At 39.4% G+C, this 18,619-nt stretch overlaps 1 protein-coding gene and 1 pseudogene across 1 annotated transcript; both read right to left on the reverse strand.

Moving 5' to 3' along the window:
* Positions 1-1,911: 1,911 nt before the first annotated feature.
* Positions 1,912-14,978, reverse strand: zpld1a (zona pellucida-like domain containing 1a). Its single transcript, XM_085363371.1, has 10 exons — positions 14,864-14,978; positions 14,315-14,535; positions 13,861-14,042; positions 13,237-13,309; positions 12,698-12,795; positions 6,028-6,108; positions 5,752-5,923; positions 4,324-4,426; positions 4,019-4,048; positions 1,912-2,087 (listed from the first exon to the last, which is right to left on the reverse strand). Exons 1-10 carry the CDS (start codon positions 14,967-14,969, stop codon positions 1,912-1,914), a joined length of 1,242 nt encoding a protein of 413 aa, XP_085219497.1. The 5' UTR covers positions 14,970-14,978.
* Positions 14,979-18,259: 3,281 nt separating this feature from the next.
* Positions 18,260-18,378, reverse strand: LOC146623817 (5S ribosomal RNA; annotated as a pseudogene).
* Positions 18,379-18,619: the final 241 nt, after the last annotated feature.

The following is an 18,619-nucleotide window of genomic DNA, read 5'->3' on the forward strand; positions in this document are numbered from 1 at the left end:
TCTCACAGTTTATCAACTTAGAGTTTGCTTTCAAACTCAGAGTTTGATGAACATGCTTTCTGGAATAGCCCCCTACTATTAATGTAATAGGCATTATGAAAAGAAATACTGTGACCCTGAATTGGGTCACAGTTGGGATAGATCCTATCCCAGCTGTTATGGGGTGAAATTTAAGATACACCCTCAAAGGTCACCAGTATTTCACAGGCCTAAGGCCATGTCCACACTAATACGTTTTCGTTTGAAAACGCATATTTTTCTCTCTGTTTTGTCCTTCCGTGCACACTGAGATGGCTTCTTTGGTCAAGGAAAACTGATCTTTTTGAAATTGTAGATGAATTTAAAAACACTGTTTTCACACTGCAGTGTGGATTGCGAAAACGGAGGCTTTTGAAAACGATGACGCATTTTAGTCATATGATGCAGTCATGTAACCAATCAACTAAGATGGTGTATGGCATTGTACAGCAGTTTTGTTTTTCCCCCATTTTTCATAGCGCTATTAAAGATTAATATAAGTTTGTACATGCTCCACATTTTCACGTTTTTCTTCAAAGAAGACGGAATGTTAATTTCGGCATATTTGTTGTGGTACGTCTCCCAGTTTATATTCACGCTTGCTTTTCCAACTTTGTACTCTTGTGTTACTCGCAGCAACAATTCCACCTCATTGTTAGTCCATTTAAAAAACTTGGTGTTTTTCCTCGACATTTTGCCATGATGTTTCAAAGAGCTGGAAAGTAAATAAATGCAAGACGGAAATGACGCAGATCGAATCGTCTTACGTTTCATGGATGCACAGTACAGGAACATAAGCGTTTAAATAAAATTATCCATATATACAAAACAAAATGTTTTAATGAATTCTATTCTGTTATATTAGCTTTAGGTTTTCTATAAAAATTAAAAGAAACAGTAAAATGATAAATGATCCCAGAGGAAGTTAAGCCCCTCCATGAAGCAAAGAGGTCTTTGAGGTTATTAAGGACTATGATAAGGAATCAAACTGATTTTACATCAGGTTTGTATATTAGTAATGCAGAAATTTACATTTGCTTGCTCACCCCCAATCTCCACCTCACCTGATGTTCATGTGTCTGTGTGTTGGATAGTAGTGTTGTATGATCTGACCAAGCAGTGCATGTATGCGTGCATGAATGGATAAATGTGGATTGTAGTGTAAAAATACAAGCTATATCAATGCTAGTCATTTATCAATTCTTGTAATCCCACAGTAGTGTTTAAGAGGCAATGTATAGTTTATGTTTAGAAATATGCAAATGGGTATGTTTTAATAACAAGTCAAGGTGCAGTATTAGCAACATGGACGTTTGAAGACAATTTGTACATTTCGTGAACAAATCAAGTTGCATTTTAACCACATATCAGGAAAAGTTATACATAAGGTAGCACATGTACAAAATATCCTTAACAATCAAGTTTATTGCTAACACAGTAACTAAAAATATTTAAATCAAGCGATGGAAATACATATTTAGGGGAAAAAAACCTCCTAATAAATGATTAAGTAAATCTATCTCTCTAATATCTATCATTTCTCTCAGGAAATGCTATGTTTATTATACACTATATAATGCACTGCAAGCCATATAATTGATCCCGTACCCTGCAATGAAAACTGTATAGCTGAGGTATTGCAGTAAGTTTTTAGTATCCCCACTAATGGGTTAAAGCTGCATGAAAAATATGCAGGCTGAGGCTTAGCTTTTTGTGCGATAGGAACACAAAACCCAGTTTTACTTAACTCCTGCACTAATACTCATTGTACAGACCTGGTAACAGGTATTTTTTTTCAACAGTTAAATTCTTTGATGCCCACATGCACAGACAGCGTGTGTTCTGCATTCTTGGTTAGCATTGAACTGATGAGAAATGTGTGAGTTCAGGTACTCAGTTGAAGGTTAGGTTTCGGACTCCTGACAGGGTGCCGACTGGAGCGCTCTTGCCTTTCAGAAGGGTGAGGGACATGATGAAGAAGCATAGGCACATGACACCCAGAATGATCATGCCTGAGATGAGTGCGATGGTCATTGTATTTGTGTGAAACACTGGAGCTTTAAGATGGGCTAAGCAGCACAAACACAAAGAAACATTCCAAAATGTAAAAATGTCTTTCACATTCTCAATGCTTTTTCTTAAGTTCATGCAAAATGCCAAATAGCAGTGAGTGTTAAAACACTAATACCTTTTTTGCCATTCCAATGAGAAATGACACAACTTTTAATGTCAGATTGAGACATCCCGGCTCAGTATTTGATTTTCAATAACAACTAAAGCAATATACTGGCTGAACAATAAAATGAATCCTGAGGAATATAGTATGCACAGGCATTGCATAGCCATATAGACTGACTTCTAACAGACCAAAATTTTTGAACATTGATGATCATTGCCGGCCGTAACTCACATAGTGTGTCATATATTGCTGCATATATTGCTATGTTCCTGTCTAGATTATTGTGGAATCATCCAGTTAAGGAAATCCCAAAGCTTGATTCTGTTCATCTGGACATAGTATTTTCAGTTGGGGAAACATTTCATCACTCATCCAGACTTCTTCAGTCTCAGCTGGCTGCAGGTTTCACCAGCTCATAATGCATTTGTAGCATTGTAAAATGGTAAAAGATGTACCATACAATGCTGTGATTCCAAACATGCTGGAAATCTTCTAATGGTACTCATGGCCAGCGATCAAGGGTCATGACTACGGATGGGTATTGATAAGATTTTCACGATTCCGATTCCATTTTCGATTCTGTTTAACGATTTGATTCTTTATTGATTCTCTTATTGATTCTTTTTTAGAAAGGAGAACACTAAGGTCGAATAGCTTAGAACTTTGTTTTATAGCTTCTCTTTGAACGAGATAGAAATTTAGGAGTAACATGGCCTTACAAACCCAACAGTGAGATCTTAAGAGATCCAGCCTATGGCTCTTCCATGGGGTATCACAGGGTCCCCAGGAAAAAAAATTGTAAATGTAAAATAATAAAATAAATATTCTTCTGTAGCAATAACAAAGTATAACATCAATTATTCTGTAGCAATTACACAAGAATATCCAGTAATGTTCCTGCCTACAATTAAACACATTCACTTACCATCTGCTGTGGCAAATGGGTGCAAGCCTTTTACCACAAACTTAGTCACTGCACGGTGACATTCGTCTATCCTGGCCTGAAAGGAGACGTTACCAGTAGACTGCAGCGAGAACTGCCAGCATCTGAGCCAGCCAGACTCTGTCTGTCTCTCTCATCATGATCACCTAAATGCAGCGCACAGTAATGGCAGGTTTTGTAATAAGGCAGATCGCACTAACATAATATGCACTGTTAGTTGATTATTTACCTGCCGCATTAACGGGAGAGGACGTGCAAACGTTACCGCTGCTGCTGGGTTGGATTTCACGAGTCCGGAGCGGAATTAAAAACACGACATTCATTTAAGGTCATCGTGTGTTTTGTGAGCAAATGCTTTTGCATATTCGTAGTGTTTCCTCCCTTAAATGAAATGTCTACTTTGCAAGTATTGCAAGTTGCCCTGTTGTCATCCGTTCTCGTAAAGTATAATCAAACTTTTGAGCATTTGAGCCGCCATGTTTCCTGCCAGGTAAATGACGCTCCGCAACGTGGTGACGTCATTCGGGGCAACTGGAATTGATAAGGGAATCGTTTGCAAAAATGGCAAACAATTCCAAGGAATTGAAACAGTGGGAACCGGTTCTCAACAAGAACCGGTTTTCGATACCCATCCCTAGTCATGACAATTTGCATGTTAATGATTATAAAATTGATATTACAGCCCATTGTTAGTTAGTAGTGCGTTAGTTAGTCCTTTTTATAAGGTAGGAAAATCTGCAGTCAGCTATGACTAAAGAAGTCACTTGGATGAGTGAAAATGTTTCTCCCAGTGAAAACACAAATATCTTATAACCTTTAAAAGTAGAACAACACACAAAAGCATCATACCACTTATTGAACAGAATGACAAGACTTACCCAGCTGAGAATTATTGGCTGGTATTTCATCTGTGAAAAACAAAGACATGGCATTTCAGCACACTGTAATCCATATGGTATATAGTTTCTTTCATTCGCGTGTATACAGTACGATAGACAAGGATGCCTTGTCTAACGTACTGTTTTGAAAATCCTAGGTCACCCAGACAAGCTTGCAACTTTAGTCAACATTTAGGTGTCAAATCTTGGATTTTGACATACATTAGTGTCTTGTAATACATTGGATAATCAGTAAAAATTATTCAGCTGTGGAAATGTTAGGCGAGAGTGTTATTAAACTATACCACTCCGAGTTATGATAGGCCCAGCAGTCAGGATGGCGTTTCCAGATGCAGCATTTGATCCCTTTCCATCAGAGACATCTCTCTTTTTCCTGCTGCCACAGATCTATGAAAATATTACACAGAAAGAATGAGTCCTCTCTCATGTGGTGTATGTTCTTATGATGAGGAATTCAGGACACAGACTACTAATATAACCCATCGATGTTGCCAAGATATGTGTCCAATTTGATATCGGAGGAATATCTAACCCCTTATTCTGCAGTGAGGGAAATAATGATTTGATCCCCTTTGCTCAAATGAACAGTCTCTAATATTTTTGGTAGTTTTATTATTGTATAATGGGGAGACACAGAACTAATCAATCATTCAGTTACAACTACTGTTGATCTCAGCTTGTCATCTGTATAAAGTAGACCTGTTTTCTTCCACTCTAGTCGCTCCACAATGCTCCATGATGATTCATGGTGAAACATGAAATCTAGATGCTCAGGTGTCTTTCAAGACATCGTACTGTCTGAAAAATGAGGAATGTAGGCTGTTATATCTTGTAACTGCTGTGCCCTCACCACTGTTCAATAACGGTACTGCTGTCTGTTAGACTCTATGGAAGGACCATTTGGAAATCTCAGTCTGTTTGGAAAGTCAGACAGTCACTTAGTCTGAAGAAATATGAATGTAATCTGGTCAACTAATTGCTTCTATGAGCAACTCTTTAGTGACAGTGGGAAGGAAAAACTCTCTTTTAATAGGAAGAAAGTTCCAGCAGAACCAGGCTCAGGGAGGGGCGGTCATCTGCTGCGATTGGTTGCGGTGAGAAGAGGTGGACATTCATCTAACACTGTATACTGAAGCATCAGATTAGCTCCAGCAAATTTATTACAATGAACTTTGCTTTGTAACGAATCCTTTATCACATACAGATGCTTTACGAAATGCCCATTGTGATTACAAGGAATGTTTCTATGAGCACCTAACTATACTTGAAGAACTGAATTTATGAATGCTGAAGTGAAGCTGATGTTTATATTCAAGAAATAAACTATTTCTATAATTAATATTAAATTAGATGCAATGATGCAGTATATGCTTTGTAGGAAAACATAATGGAACTAGTATTTATTAATTCAAATAAACGTATACTTACCCTTTGAATGTAGAGTGAATATAAAAAACTATGAGAGGTATAAACTGTAATGGAAAAGAATGTACAGTAGAAGTATTTCCCAATTGTTTTTAAGAATTTGTAAATGAGCTTACGTATTTTAACCTAAGTAATAATAATAATAATAATAATAATAATAATAATAATAATAATAATGTCAATGGAGTTTTCCATTTTGAAATGAAGGTGACTCTAACAAGATTATTGTGTTATATTTTATCTCAAGATTTTTTTTTATGTGTGAGTGTGTCAGTATCCAATCTCACTGGCATCAGCATTGCACAATCATCTGCTCGGCACAGCTTGGTGACACAGTGTAGGAAGACAGTGGACATCTTCTGGTTCTTGTGCTTTACAAAGCGGAATACTTCAAAGGCAAAACGACCCATCTGGCTCTTCCCATTCTCAAACACTGTGGTCTGGGGGTCTTTTTCACAACTAGTTCAGAAAAGCAACATTAGAAAAGACTATTAAAACATTGTCAAGGATAGTCGGAGTCAGAGTTTTACACAATCATGGGCCTGTTATTGTACTGGAGTTACCTAAAGAAAAGATCGTAACGCAGGTCATCATTAGGATTTCCAGAAGGTGTGGTGTAACAGTAGTCCATTAGAATGTTCCATCTAATTTGCACAAAAATGTGATTAAAAGCAGAACAAAGGAACAGAACATGGTACAACCTGTTTTAGGATAACTCTGTTTCAGTATGCAGCCTTATGTGGAAATGGTGCCTCCAGAGCAAAGTTGTGAAAAAAAAACATTTTTGGATAATAATGGATACTAAAACCCATTATTGAATTGGATGCTTATTTATAACAGTAGCAATACCAATAGTGCCTTCTTTACCTCCTCTAGGTGTGACACAACTTCATAGAGCAACATTGCAGATGGGCATTCCAACAACACAACACTAAAATACTAAACAGTTATGGTAACTGTTAACTTGGCCAGTGGATACATTAATGTTCTCAGTTTAACTTAAGTTATTATTCAGATAGCAACTAATGTTATTGGTCCTACCCATCAGTAACGTTAATAGACAGTGCTGATTTTGCAGTCTAACAAAAAAGAAGTGTCTAAAAAGTGCTACGTTCTTCTTAAAGCCTCAGACTGAAACTGGCTAAACCCACCTGCGATCAGATCAATATCCCAGAAGGGTCATTTAATTCATGATAAAGTCCATTTAAAAATTGTTTATGTATTTTTTAGTATTGTATAAAAACAAACAATCAAGCAAAAAAAAAAAAGAAACTCCCTCTCACCCCTGGTGCATACTTGCCAAACTTGAGACCTCAGAAAGTGGTATACATATACATTTATATACAAAAAACTGGTACTTTACAGTGTTAATTTATCGGATAAAAGAGCTCTCTCGGTGGTGTGAAACTCTGCCATCTACTCCTTGCTATCTAAAATAAACCAGACGCTGGCATAAATTCTCAACCATCTCACACTTCTGTTTATTACGTTTTCTGTTTGACGTTTATTCAGCTGTCTAAAAACCCCGGAGGAACCCTCCTGAGGGATTAATCTAATCTAATCTAATCTAATCTAATCTAATAATTTAAATCTCAGCCGAACTGATTCAATTTTGTTGTCCGGGTGGAAAATCAGGAGAAATTCAGGAGAATGGTTGCTCGGGAGATTTTCGGAAGGGTCACTGAAATTCGGGATTCTCCCGGAAAAAATCGGGAGGGTTGGCATGTATGTGGGTGGATTGTATTTATTACAAAGTTTTAGTACAAAAGCTCTTCAGGTCTCTGCACACTGGTAGGACAGAAAGAAGAAGAAGAACAACAACAACAATCAAATATGCCCTTTTATTCCTTTGCTCTGAGCTGATTCAGCTAATTGCAGCGCAAGTTAAATAATTTCTTGTGCAGGAGGAAGAAAATTGTGGTTTGGTCTATAGCTAAATTGTGGACACTATTTATTTACTGATTGCAATGGTACAAAAGCACATGGTGAAATGCAAACTGTGTCCAGGAGAAAAATATGATTCAGTACTTGATAAATAAACCCTTGTTTACAAGCACAAAAGTAGGACATTTCTGTAGTTGGTCACCTGGTTTGCATACATCAAAGGAGGGATTGTGGCCTATTTCTCTATGCAGAAACTTGCACATGTCCTTAGGTTACTTGGTTGCCTCTTGGCAACTCAAAGCTTCAACTTCCTCAGCTGATTCCTTTTCTCCCCTCCTTTGTTGTCATGATTCTGTGTTTTTGGTCATTGTCATGCTGGAAGACTCATCCATGGTAAATTGTAAATGGCCTGTATTTATATAGCGCTTTACTAGTCCCTGAGGACCCCAACGCGCTTTACATATCCAGTCATCCACCCATTCACACACTGGTGATGGCAAGCTACACTGTAGCCACAGCCACCCTGGGGCGCACTGACAGAGGCGAGGCTGTCGGACACTGGCGCCACCGGGCCCTCTGACCACCACCAGTAGGCAACAGGTGAAGTGTCTTGCCCAAGGACACAACGACCGAGACTGTCCAAGCCGGGGCTCGAACCAGCAACCTTCCGATTACAAGGCAAACTCCCAACTCTTGAGCCACGATCGCCCCGTGATCCATGATTCATTTTTAGTGTTCTGGTTGAGAGAAGGACGCTCTAATCCAAAATTTTACAGCCTATTGGCTTGTTAATATAGTGAAGTCATCCATTAGCATAAAAACAGCTCCACAGCATGACTACCAGATGATCCGACGCGATGTCTATGCCTGTCCTGTAGCTTGACTGTACCTTCTTTTGGTGATATTTAGTATTTTGCTTCCTCCAAACACGGTGTGACAAGTTGATGCCAAAGAGCTTGAGTTTGTTTTCATCCTACCACAGCACTTTGTCCTAAGTCTTCTCTGAAACATTTAGATGTTCAAGGCTGTCTTGAGCAGGGTGAGCAGGTGTAGGCAATGCCAGACCTGTCCAATATAGTGCAGTGTGTTACCAATTATGTTTTTGGTGACTGTGGTTCCAGCTGCCTTCACATCATTAACAAGTTCATAGTTTTGGGCTAATGTCCCATCTTTCTCATGATCCTCCTCACCCCATGAGACAACAACTTGTATGGAGCTCCAGATAGAGGGTGATTGATGGCCTTTCTTCCATATCTAATTAACTGCACCAGCTGTTGTCACCTTCTTATCTAACTTCTTGCTGATGGTCATTTGAGCCACATGCAGATCTACAGTCTTGCTCATGACAAACTCTGACAGCTCTTTGGTCTTCTCCATGGTAGTGGAAGAAGTTGGAATTAAAGATTTTTTATTCTGTGGGCAAGTGTGCTTTATAAACATAATAAGCTGACTATCTGTAATTGATTGGTGGTCTGTATCTGTTTCTGAAACTGATTAATTGATTGTAATCTAATCTCTGGGAGCCAGAATTTTATCTAGATTGTAGGGATTCAAATGCATACTTAACTCAATTATATGAAAATCCATTTATAATTTTATGTAATGTGGGGATTTTTTTCTGGATTTTTGGTTAAAATTGTGTCTCGCTTCATTGAACTTAAACTATAAACAGTGTTGGGAAGGTTACTTTTATCATGTATTCCACTACAGATTACAGAATACTTGCCCCAAAATGTATTTTGTAATGTATTCTGTTATGTTACTCAATGAAAGTAATGTATTCTGAATACTTTGGAGTACTTAATATATTATCATGCTTTTTACAACTACATGAATGTACTATTGCTTTGTGATTTAATAACTATTACTGAAGGTTACTCACCATAACAGTACCAACTAGATTTTTAAATCTTAATATAAAATGAGTAACAGTAGGATGGACATTAGATAAGGCTGCACTTTTTGCACCAATCTCATATAGGAAACTATTCTGTGTGTATCTCCAAAAGTTGGTTCTCTTAATCTGGACGTAGCTTTTAAAGTGGGAGAAACGTTTTGTCACTCATCCAAGTGACTTCTTCAGTCTCAGATGACTGCAGGTTTCCCCAATCTTATAAACCAGGGATAGGCAACCTTTCTGATGATGAGTGCCATCTAAAATTTCCTCAGAAGTCAATGTGCCATTTGATTGCATTAGCAATAAATTTAATAACGCTCTATATTAACAGTTACACACTATATAAAACAACTTTATAGAATTATATTTGTTCACAGATGTTTGCAGCTATCAGCGAATAGTTATCAGCTATTTTGAAACAAAAAAAGAAACTTTTTATCCATAACAAGAACTTCATAACAGCAAATGAACTGTACAACAGAAAGTGCAAATGCTATTTGTGGTCTCCTCACAACAATGATAAGAAAAATAAACTGGGCCAATATGGCATGTTTGTTAATACAGGGATACACATATTAATGTGATCTCTGGTCTCCCACTCAGAGACACAGGTCTCCGAGTGTCCAGCATTCAGACCTGAGGACACTCTTCGTGTAGAGAAAATCTGCTCACACAGATATGTAGAACCAATTACTGTCAAGGCCTCTGCAATGTTCTGAAGACAGTTAACCTTGTCAGGTAGTGATGTCCAGCAGGTGAAAATGCAAGCTCCATGAACACGCACAGCTGTGGATTCCAGCTGCGTTCGTAGTTCTGCAAACTTTTCTGCAAAGAATAAACTCCACCTAAACTTGGTTTATATCTGACCCAGATAGACTGCAGTTCATAACTTCTTAGTGTCAGTCCAAGTGTCAGTTCACCTGACACTTGGACACAGCGGCCGCCTCGGGTCTCTCCTTCTCCTGCCTCCCCTTTCCACCTGCTGGCCTCTGTGAAAGCTCCGCCATAGCCACCACCAAACAACTGACTTATTTTTACACATCGGCCACCATCTGGCCAATCCACCACCTTTCATTGTTTATACCGTTACAAAAAAGAAAAAAACCTTCGGCCCATAGAAACTGATGTTTCTATGTTACACACAACGCGCTCTGTTTAGACCCAGACCAAACAGTATTGTTTGACTGATGGCCCTGGTCTTTAAGTCTGACGTCACTAGCCTTGTCTGGGCTCAACTCCAGTGTGGGTCCATAAATCAAACAATCACTGTGGCATCACCGAGAGTTGAAAAACTGTCTTAAGTCTTTCATCTGTAATAAAATGATCAGCGTTCTGCTCTACCAGGTGTAACAACTCATTTTAACATCCAGGCATCCATGAAAACGGAATTTATGACATTTAACGGAGTTAGAAATTAGCAGGAAGTTAGCTCACTAGCTTCCTTCTAAATATTAATAATGCCAGTAATATAGCATGTCCTGACTGAGGGATTTTGGAAACAAATTCAAACGTACAGCTCCGACATAAATGAAGACAGAAAACTAAACAGCATTGACGTTTGTAGGGTTACTTAAGTTTGGCTAGCTGGTATATAACGATGTGCTACGTGACCGCTAGCGACACGGCTATATGAGCATAATATAAACACGCTTTTTTCAACTCAATAAAAGTTAACGTGAGGATTCTTGGTGGTCAGGAACAAATGTAATCGCATGGCAGGATGCTGTAAACAGACCAAACTTCAGCCAGGAGAACAACTGAGATAATCCATCCACAATACCAGGTTAGTCATTCATATACTGCTGTATGGGCTGGGCTGTACTTACATCGTAAGGTTTTAAAAACTGAGCTTTAAAAAGATTAGTGTTAATAAAAGCCGAGAGAGGCTGACAGTGATCACTGATTGATCACCCAGTTTTGTTTTAAGTTATAAAGTTATTTTGTTATTTTCATATGGCTTAATAATTATCCTTATTGCTGTTTAAGAGAGGAGTGGTGCTTCAAAGGATAGTTGCAGATTTCTGTCAGAATCTGCAGATTATACAGTACAAATAAAATGTTCACGTTTGTCCAGCGTTGTCTTCTCAACAGTTTCACTAACATCTACACTGGATGGCCAGGAAGCGTTCACGTCTTCTGGGGTGCTTCACCGGCGCTGATAATTGGCGTCTGTCTTGTGTCAGCAACGTAAAAGACGGATTTAATGCAACATGACCATTCAAACAGCAGTCGCTTTCTCAAACATCAGTTGTGTATCGGATTCAGTACCACATACGAAAGTGACCCAGGTTGGATTTGAAAATATCGGATTTGTGCTGTTCACGCTGTCATACCATGGGTTGCATAGGGTCAGAAAAGTCGGATTTGATGCGATTTCACCTGCAGTGTGAACGTAGCCTTAGTTACTCTGTTCTGGGGGACCCCATCCTTGGGGTGGACCAATTTTTGGCGCAGCGTGTTTTGCGGTTTAAAAGCCACAGAGACGCAGTGTTTAGAAAATGCGTCTCAAGTATTTCGATACTCCTGACATGTATGGGATAACTACAGGCTTTCGCTTAGTCAGCAGTTGTCCTTCTCTCCTTGATCGGCTGGAGCTTTCTTTAGGCGCCTTCCCAGCTTTGACAAATGTCCAGCTGGGATAACCACATTTCCTCAGGGCCTTCTTGATGTGATGTTCTTCTGCTTCCCTGGCCACTGTGTCTGCGGGGATGGTGTTGGCTCTATGTTGTTTATGCTCCAGTGGACGATGAGAGTCAAACCTTAAATACTGATCCGTATGCGTAGGTTTACTCCTCAACACTGACTATAAACGAACATGAAAATTAGAAATTACATTTACATCTATGTTAGAAATAACATAAATGTAGCCTTTTATTTTATGCCGAGAGACCATTTTCTTAGCTGTTTATACAGTTAAGGGTCACAGGGTGCTGGAGCCTATCCTAGCTTTCAGAGCCCAAAACAGAATTATCAGTTAACCCAACATGCATGCGTGTGTGTGTGTGCGTGAGGGGGGGGGGGGGGGGGGGGGGGGGGGGGTCATGTATCTCATCTGAAGACAGAAGCTAAGCACAGGTGGGCCTGATTAGTACTTTGATATGAGAACACTTAAGAATACTAGGTAATGTAAGCTGGACGTCTGTTGCTCAGGAGGTAGAGAAGGTCATCTACCAATCAGAAGGCAGAACACTGAACCCCAAGTTGCTCTACAGTACAGTCATTGAAGTGTGAACATTAGACGGTGAATGAGGCATGTTGTATAAGGAGGTTTGAGCGCTAAACTAGAAAAATACTATATAAGAATCAGTTCATTTACAATGAATAATGTCAATGTATTATTTTAACATATTCAGTGCTTTTATGCACAGATGAAAGTCATCATGTATCAAAGTTTAATGAGTCATCGTGTGGGTGGCATATTTAGGCTGAAAGGCTACATTGTGACTGAATACCTTCTATCCAGATTAGTGGCTTTTACAGCTGCAAATATGCGTGTCTTCAGGGTCAGTCCTGCCATTGGGATGGACAACTGCTGAATATATGATGAGTCCTGTATAAAAAGCAAATTGTCATTTAAGCATAGATGTGATATTACATGGCTCTTCGCGTCCACCCAACTGACAGTGATTTATTTGCTTTTTAGACATTTATTTTCTAAATAATTCGATGTAGCCCTAGTGTTTAATTCAAGTGGATTTAGGGTAAGAGTAAGAGTAAATTTAGTATACGTTTGTATAATTACAGTATTAGCAATAATTTGCTTTTTACATCAACTGTATAACAAGAATTTCTGGGAATCTGGCATCATTCTTCTTTTGTACATGGACAATTGATGCATACATCTGTAAGAGGTAGAGATCAACTTTACATAGATGCAGAGTTTCTTTATGTTCACTTTATGCATACAAGTATGGCTTTATCTTTGGTGCAACAGACTAAGATCACCTGTAAAACACAAATGAACATTTATAACTCACTGTTGTGAACTTACATTATAAAGCAGGAGATTCAATGTGCTAATGAAAGTGCCATTGCTTTCCTTCACTGAGATTGCAGCTGATGACCTACAGTCAAGATAAAGGAAAAAAGAAGTAAGTACCTAAAACATTATGAAAGTTAACAGTAATTATGGTAGCATCAGTATTTTAAAATTACATTTTTATATTAAAATTTACATAACATTGAGGAATCCTTGTCTTTAAAACCATGCCTATACGTCACTCTTTCAGGTTAACATATACACTTTCCTGACCAAACATTTCCAATATCTCCTTTTAGAAGTTAATATATGTAATCTGAATTGGACTTTTTGTGGGGTCGAGGACCTAAAATCTGAAAATATGTAACAAACTGTGTTTGGGTTGTATTTCATGAAAACAACAACAAAAAAAAATTCTGTTGTATTGTGTGGAACTTAATAACTTTATATTATAAATTTTCATTATTATTATTAGTATTGCTTTTATTAATATTGTTGTTATTTTTTTTTTATTGTTATTATTAACTTATTATTAAACTGCTTCTTTTTTTGTCTGCCAATTGATATAATGATTGAAACTTACATGTATATAGGATCACGGTATCAAACAAGCTTAAAGGTATGAGTGAGACTTACGAGGCCAGCTGTGTATTGTTGACTAGGTATTCCAATGGGTAGCTGCAGCTAAACTTATACAGCAGACCTGGCAGGTAGCTGATGATGGTTGGAGGGTCTGGTGTATCAATATACCCTGATATGTTTCCAATCTGCACCAGGGACAGGTTCCCATAAGCATTGGGTCCTTGAGCAGTTAACACCTGTAAGCAACATCAGTGTGAGTAAAATTCCTGCTCCAGCTCTTTTACTAAGATAAGAAGGGTTGGACATTGTGCAGGATAAAAAGAAAAGTTCTCAAGATCAAGAAAAGCTTGATTGAAGTACATATCTCTCTCTCTCTCTCTCTCTCTCTCTCTATATATATATATATATATATATATATATATGTGTGTGTGTGTGTGTGTGTGTGTGTGTGTGTGTGTGTGTAATTTAGTAAGAGCAGTTAATACAAAAAAGAAAATGTTTTTCTTACCACCAAAGAATTACCACAGGACTCAAGTGTTGCCAGGCTGATGCTAAAGATTACAACAGTGGGGAAGGTGTTGTTATTGATAAAGCCTCTGCAGTGGGCATCTCCATGGCGACCATTAAGGGCTAGGTCGGTGTCAGTGTAGCCAGAGAAGAGAACAGGGCAAAAATTGATCTTGAGGGTAATGGTCTGGACCCCACAGTATACACTGATATCTCTCTCAGCTGGAAAAGAAGCCAAAAAATCTAATGTACATAAATATGTACATAAATTGTGTATTTTACAATAGTACATTTCTCTCTCTCTCGCTCTCTCTCTCTCTCCCCCCCCCCCCCCCCCCCCCCCAAAAAAAAAAAGAAAAAAAAAAGATTTAGCTTCTGGGATTACAGTCTGTAACATTTAGTTTTGTATGTCATAATACTGGTGTCCAAAAAACTTATCACCTCATCTTTGGAACATGTAGGTAGTCCAAAAGAATTTTTTTCACATTTTTAGAATGTTAACATAATTTCTATTCAGTTATTCACAAAACAAAAGTCTTTAAGTCCTCACCAGGGAAGCGGCTGTGAAAATTTGCATCACAGTTGTATCCATTGAATTGAGCTCCAACTGAAAAGGCCTTACTAAACATTAAAAAAATGACAAATATATGTTCCATTTCAGCACCTGAAACAGATCAATAATGTAATGTGAATAATCCAATCAACACCATTTGTTTTATATTGTGGGGTCTTTACCTTACAGTATAAAGTGCACCGAGGCAACTGTTGTTGTGAATTGCCACTATATAAATAAAACTTAATTAAAATTCATTTTTCACTTTAGAAAATACAACGTCTCATGTAGGAAGACAGAAAGTAAAATCTGTTTTACATGCACTAATGGCAGGAGGGAAGATTTACAGTTTTCCCTTAAGTTGAACATTTTTTATATTCCTACCAAATACATTCACTGAGCACCCACAGCTTTGGCAAGTTATAAGAAACTGATACAGTTTTAAATGAGGCCTCAGTGACAATTACAATGATTGAAAGTCCTCTGGAAACTGTTAAATTAAAACTAGTTTGTAGCAGATTATGTAGTTAATAAAACCCTCACCTACAAAAGCAAACAGTTGTTCTGTGAGAGGGAGAACTACTCACCCTGGTTCCTGGCAGCCAGCAAGTGAGCGGTTCTCCATAAGCCTGGGACAGACGATGGAGTGGTCTGCACAGCATCCCTACCTGACAACTAGAAACAGAACTCATGAGCAGGAGGGAAAAAGGGACCATACACATAACAGATTCATTATTTGAACGTGTCAACAAAAAGGGTTGTCTGGATTGAACATGGGAAAGTCCATCAAAACTGAATGTGTTATACAAATCCTTTCACATCCACAGAAATATGAGCAGGTTTTGAAGTTTCCCACTCATATCCTTTCGGCCCAATCTGGCTCTGTCACTGCTCACAAATGGTTTGACGCTGCATGAGGTCCAGGAGCTGGGGGGGTGGGGGTGGGGGTGTTGAATTATCTTTTCATCGCTTCAGTGGCCTTGGCTTGCTGACTGAGCCATTCCTTTCTCTCTAGGCCAGTCAGGGAGTGCAAAGCCCACTGTGCGGGCCTTTGGCCCAGGGAATCCATGCTTTTTCATTCTTTGTCTGCTGCAGTTCTCAGTCAACACAACAGCAGGCAATCTGGTAGGTGGGGCTGCAAGCTGCCTGTGACTGCATACCTGATCCCAAATTTTGACTCCTGGTCACAGGACCCTCACCACATGGCAAAGTAAAAGAAAGCTAAATTTGTGGAGTTTCATGGGATTAGCCAGTTGAAATATGAATATAAATGTATGTGGAACACGAGGACAGGACATTGCGGTTTGAATTTTTAGGAAACTTCTCACTCTAGGCCTATTGGGGGGAAAAAAGGACACATTTTTGGTGCTAAAGCTAAAAAGCATTCTTCTTTTGCACAAATTAATCTGTTTAATCAGGTGTAGTCTGCTGAGTTGTATCACCTTCATACTTCTCCAGTCCACAAAATATCTTGTTGAGGCTGTACATTAGGAAGTCTGCAGCTAAGAAAAAAAGTCTTTGTTCTTGTGATTCCTTGGGCTTTTTGAGAGGGACAGAAAAGGTTTGGTTACATCACAAAAATACACAGCCAGTGTGCACAGTCCACAACTTTAGACTATTAAAACAAGAATTTAAGAATATGATAAAAGGCTCAACACAACAGGAACTCAGCGTAATTGTCAGTCCACAAATATAATCAAACAGTATATTGGAATATATCAGGAAACAATATCAGGAAATACCAAACAAAATATGCAAGACAAAACTAGAATTGAAATTATTAATAAAAAAGAAAAAATCATTTCCTAGTTCAAAGACTGCTTGCAGAACTTTGAACAGTAACAAATCCGGTTGATTTCTAGCTAACCAGTTAAAAATAAATAAAGAAAAAACAACTATATGTGCTGTTAAAGATTTATCTGGGAACACAATATATGAACCTGAAAGAATAAACAACATTTTTAGGGATTTCTATGAAACTTTATAGTCACCACAAATGAACCCGTCTAAAAATGAAATTGACCAGTTTCTTGGCAACGTAACTCTTCCAAAATTATTAGACCGTCAAGCAATGGCACTGGATTTGCTACTGACACCAGGGGAACTCCAGAAGCCCTGATAAGTATGCCCAATAATAACGCTCCAGGTCCAGACAGTTTTCCTGCAGAATTCTACAAAGAATTCTGGACAGTTCTGGCACCAGTATTCCACAGAATGTTGCAGGAAGTCAAGGAAAATGGCAGACTACCACCAAATATGAATTCTGCCAATATTAGTCTCCTGCTAAAACCAGGCAAAGACTCCTGATTTCCCTCAAGCTATCGTCCAAAATCCCTTATTAATGTAGACCTCAAAATAATCTGCGAAGCTCTCTCAGAAAGATTAGAGAAGATAACCCCCCTTTTAATTCTAACTGACCAGACTGGTTTCATAAAAGGCAGGCACTCGTCAACAAATATACGTAGATTGCTTGATTTAATAGACTACTCATGAAGTGAAAACATTGAAACTACAATATTGTCTCTAGATCCCGAAAAAGAGTTTGACAGAGTTAACTGGAAATTTTTATTTGAAACTTTACGCAAATTTGGTTTTGGAAACTCTTTCATAAACTGGCTAAAAATATTAGAATTATATAGAATTCCCCAACAGCTTGTGTCAGAACAAATGACCAAACATCCTCCAGCTTCTGTGTCCTGAGGGGCACCAGGCCCTGATGTTGTGTAATATGCCTCACCCAGCAACTAAGGCCCTGGTGTGGTGTAGATGGCCTCAGCCAGAGCCACAGGCCCTGGTGTGGTGTAGGTGGTCTCAGCCGGCAACTCAGGCCCTGGTGTGGTGTAGGTGACCTCAGCCGGCAACTCAGGCCCTAGGGTTGTGTAGATGGCCTCGGACAGAAATACAGGCCCTGGTGTGGTGTAGGTGGCCTCAGCTGGGAACTCAGGCCCTGGTGTGATGTAGATGGCCTCAGCCAGAGCCACAGGCCCTGGTGTTGTGTAGGTGGCCTAAGCCGGCAACTAAGGCCCAGGTGTGGTGTAGATGGCCTCAGCCAGAGCCACAGGCCCTGGTGTGGTGAAGAAGGCCTCGACCACCAGCACAGGCCCTGGTGTAGTGAAGATGGCCTCATGCACCAGCACAGGGCCTGGTGTGGTGTAGTTGGCCTCAGCCAGCAGTACAGGCCCTGGTTTGGTGTAGGTGACCTTAGCCGGCAAATCAGGCCCTGGGGTTGTATAGATGACCTCGGCCAGAAGCACAGGCCCTGGTGAGGTGTAGGTGGCCTCAGCCAGAGCCACAGGCCGTCGTTAATGTGCCCTCATTAATGGGCAGCTGCTTTGAGTCTTTCAATACGCCCCTTCTCTGGATCAAAAGCAGTTCAATGACATGAAAAGTAAAGGCTTACAGCACCTGGTATTCCCAGGCAGTCTCCCATCCAAGTACTAACCAAGACAAGCCCTGCGTAGCTTCCGAGGTCAGACGAAGTCAGGCGTGCTCAGGGTGGTATGGCTGTAAGCTGCTGGTGCCAGCACAATGTGTCAATTTATGGAATCAAGTGATGAGGTGGCCAGTACCTGAAGTTTCGAACACAACCCTACAATTGAACTACAGAGTTAACGGTACCTGCATACTTGCCTAATACCCTAACCCAAAGACTCAGATAAGCATTAAACCAGCAGCACAGGCTCTGGATTTTTGAAGATGGGCTCAGGCACCAGCACAGGGCCTGGTGTGGTGAAGTTGGGCTCGGCCAGAGCC

This window comes from Diplotaxodon limnothrissa, linkage group LG10 (assembly GCF_057381915.1).
Source record: "Diplotaxodon limnothrissa isolate DT_005_m linkage group LG10, D_limnothrissa_male_GT1.1, whole genome shotgun sequence".
In the NCBI taxonomy this organism is placed as follows: Eukaryota; Metazoa; Chordata; class Actinopteri; order Cichliformes; family Cichlidae; genus Diplotaxodon; species Diplotaxodon limnothrissa.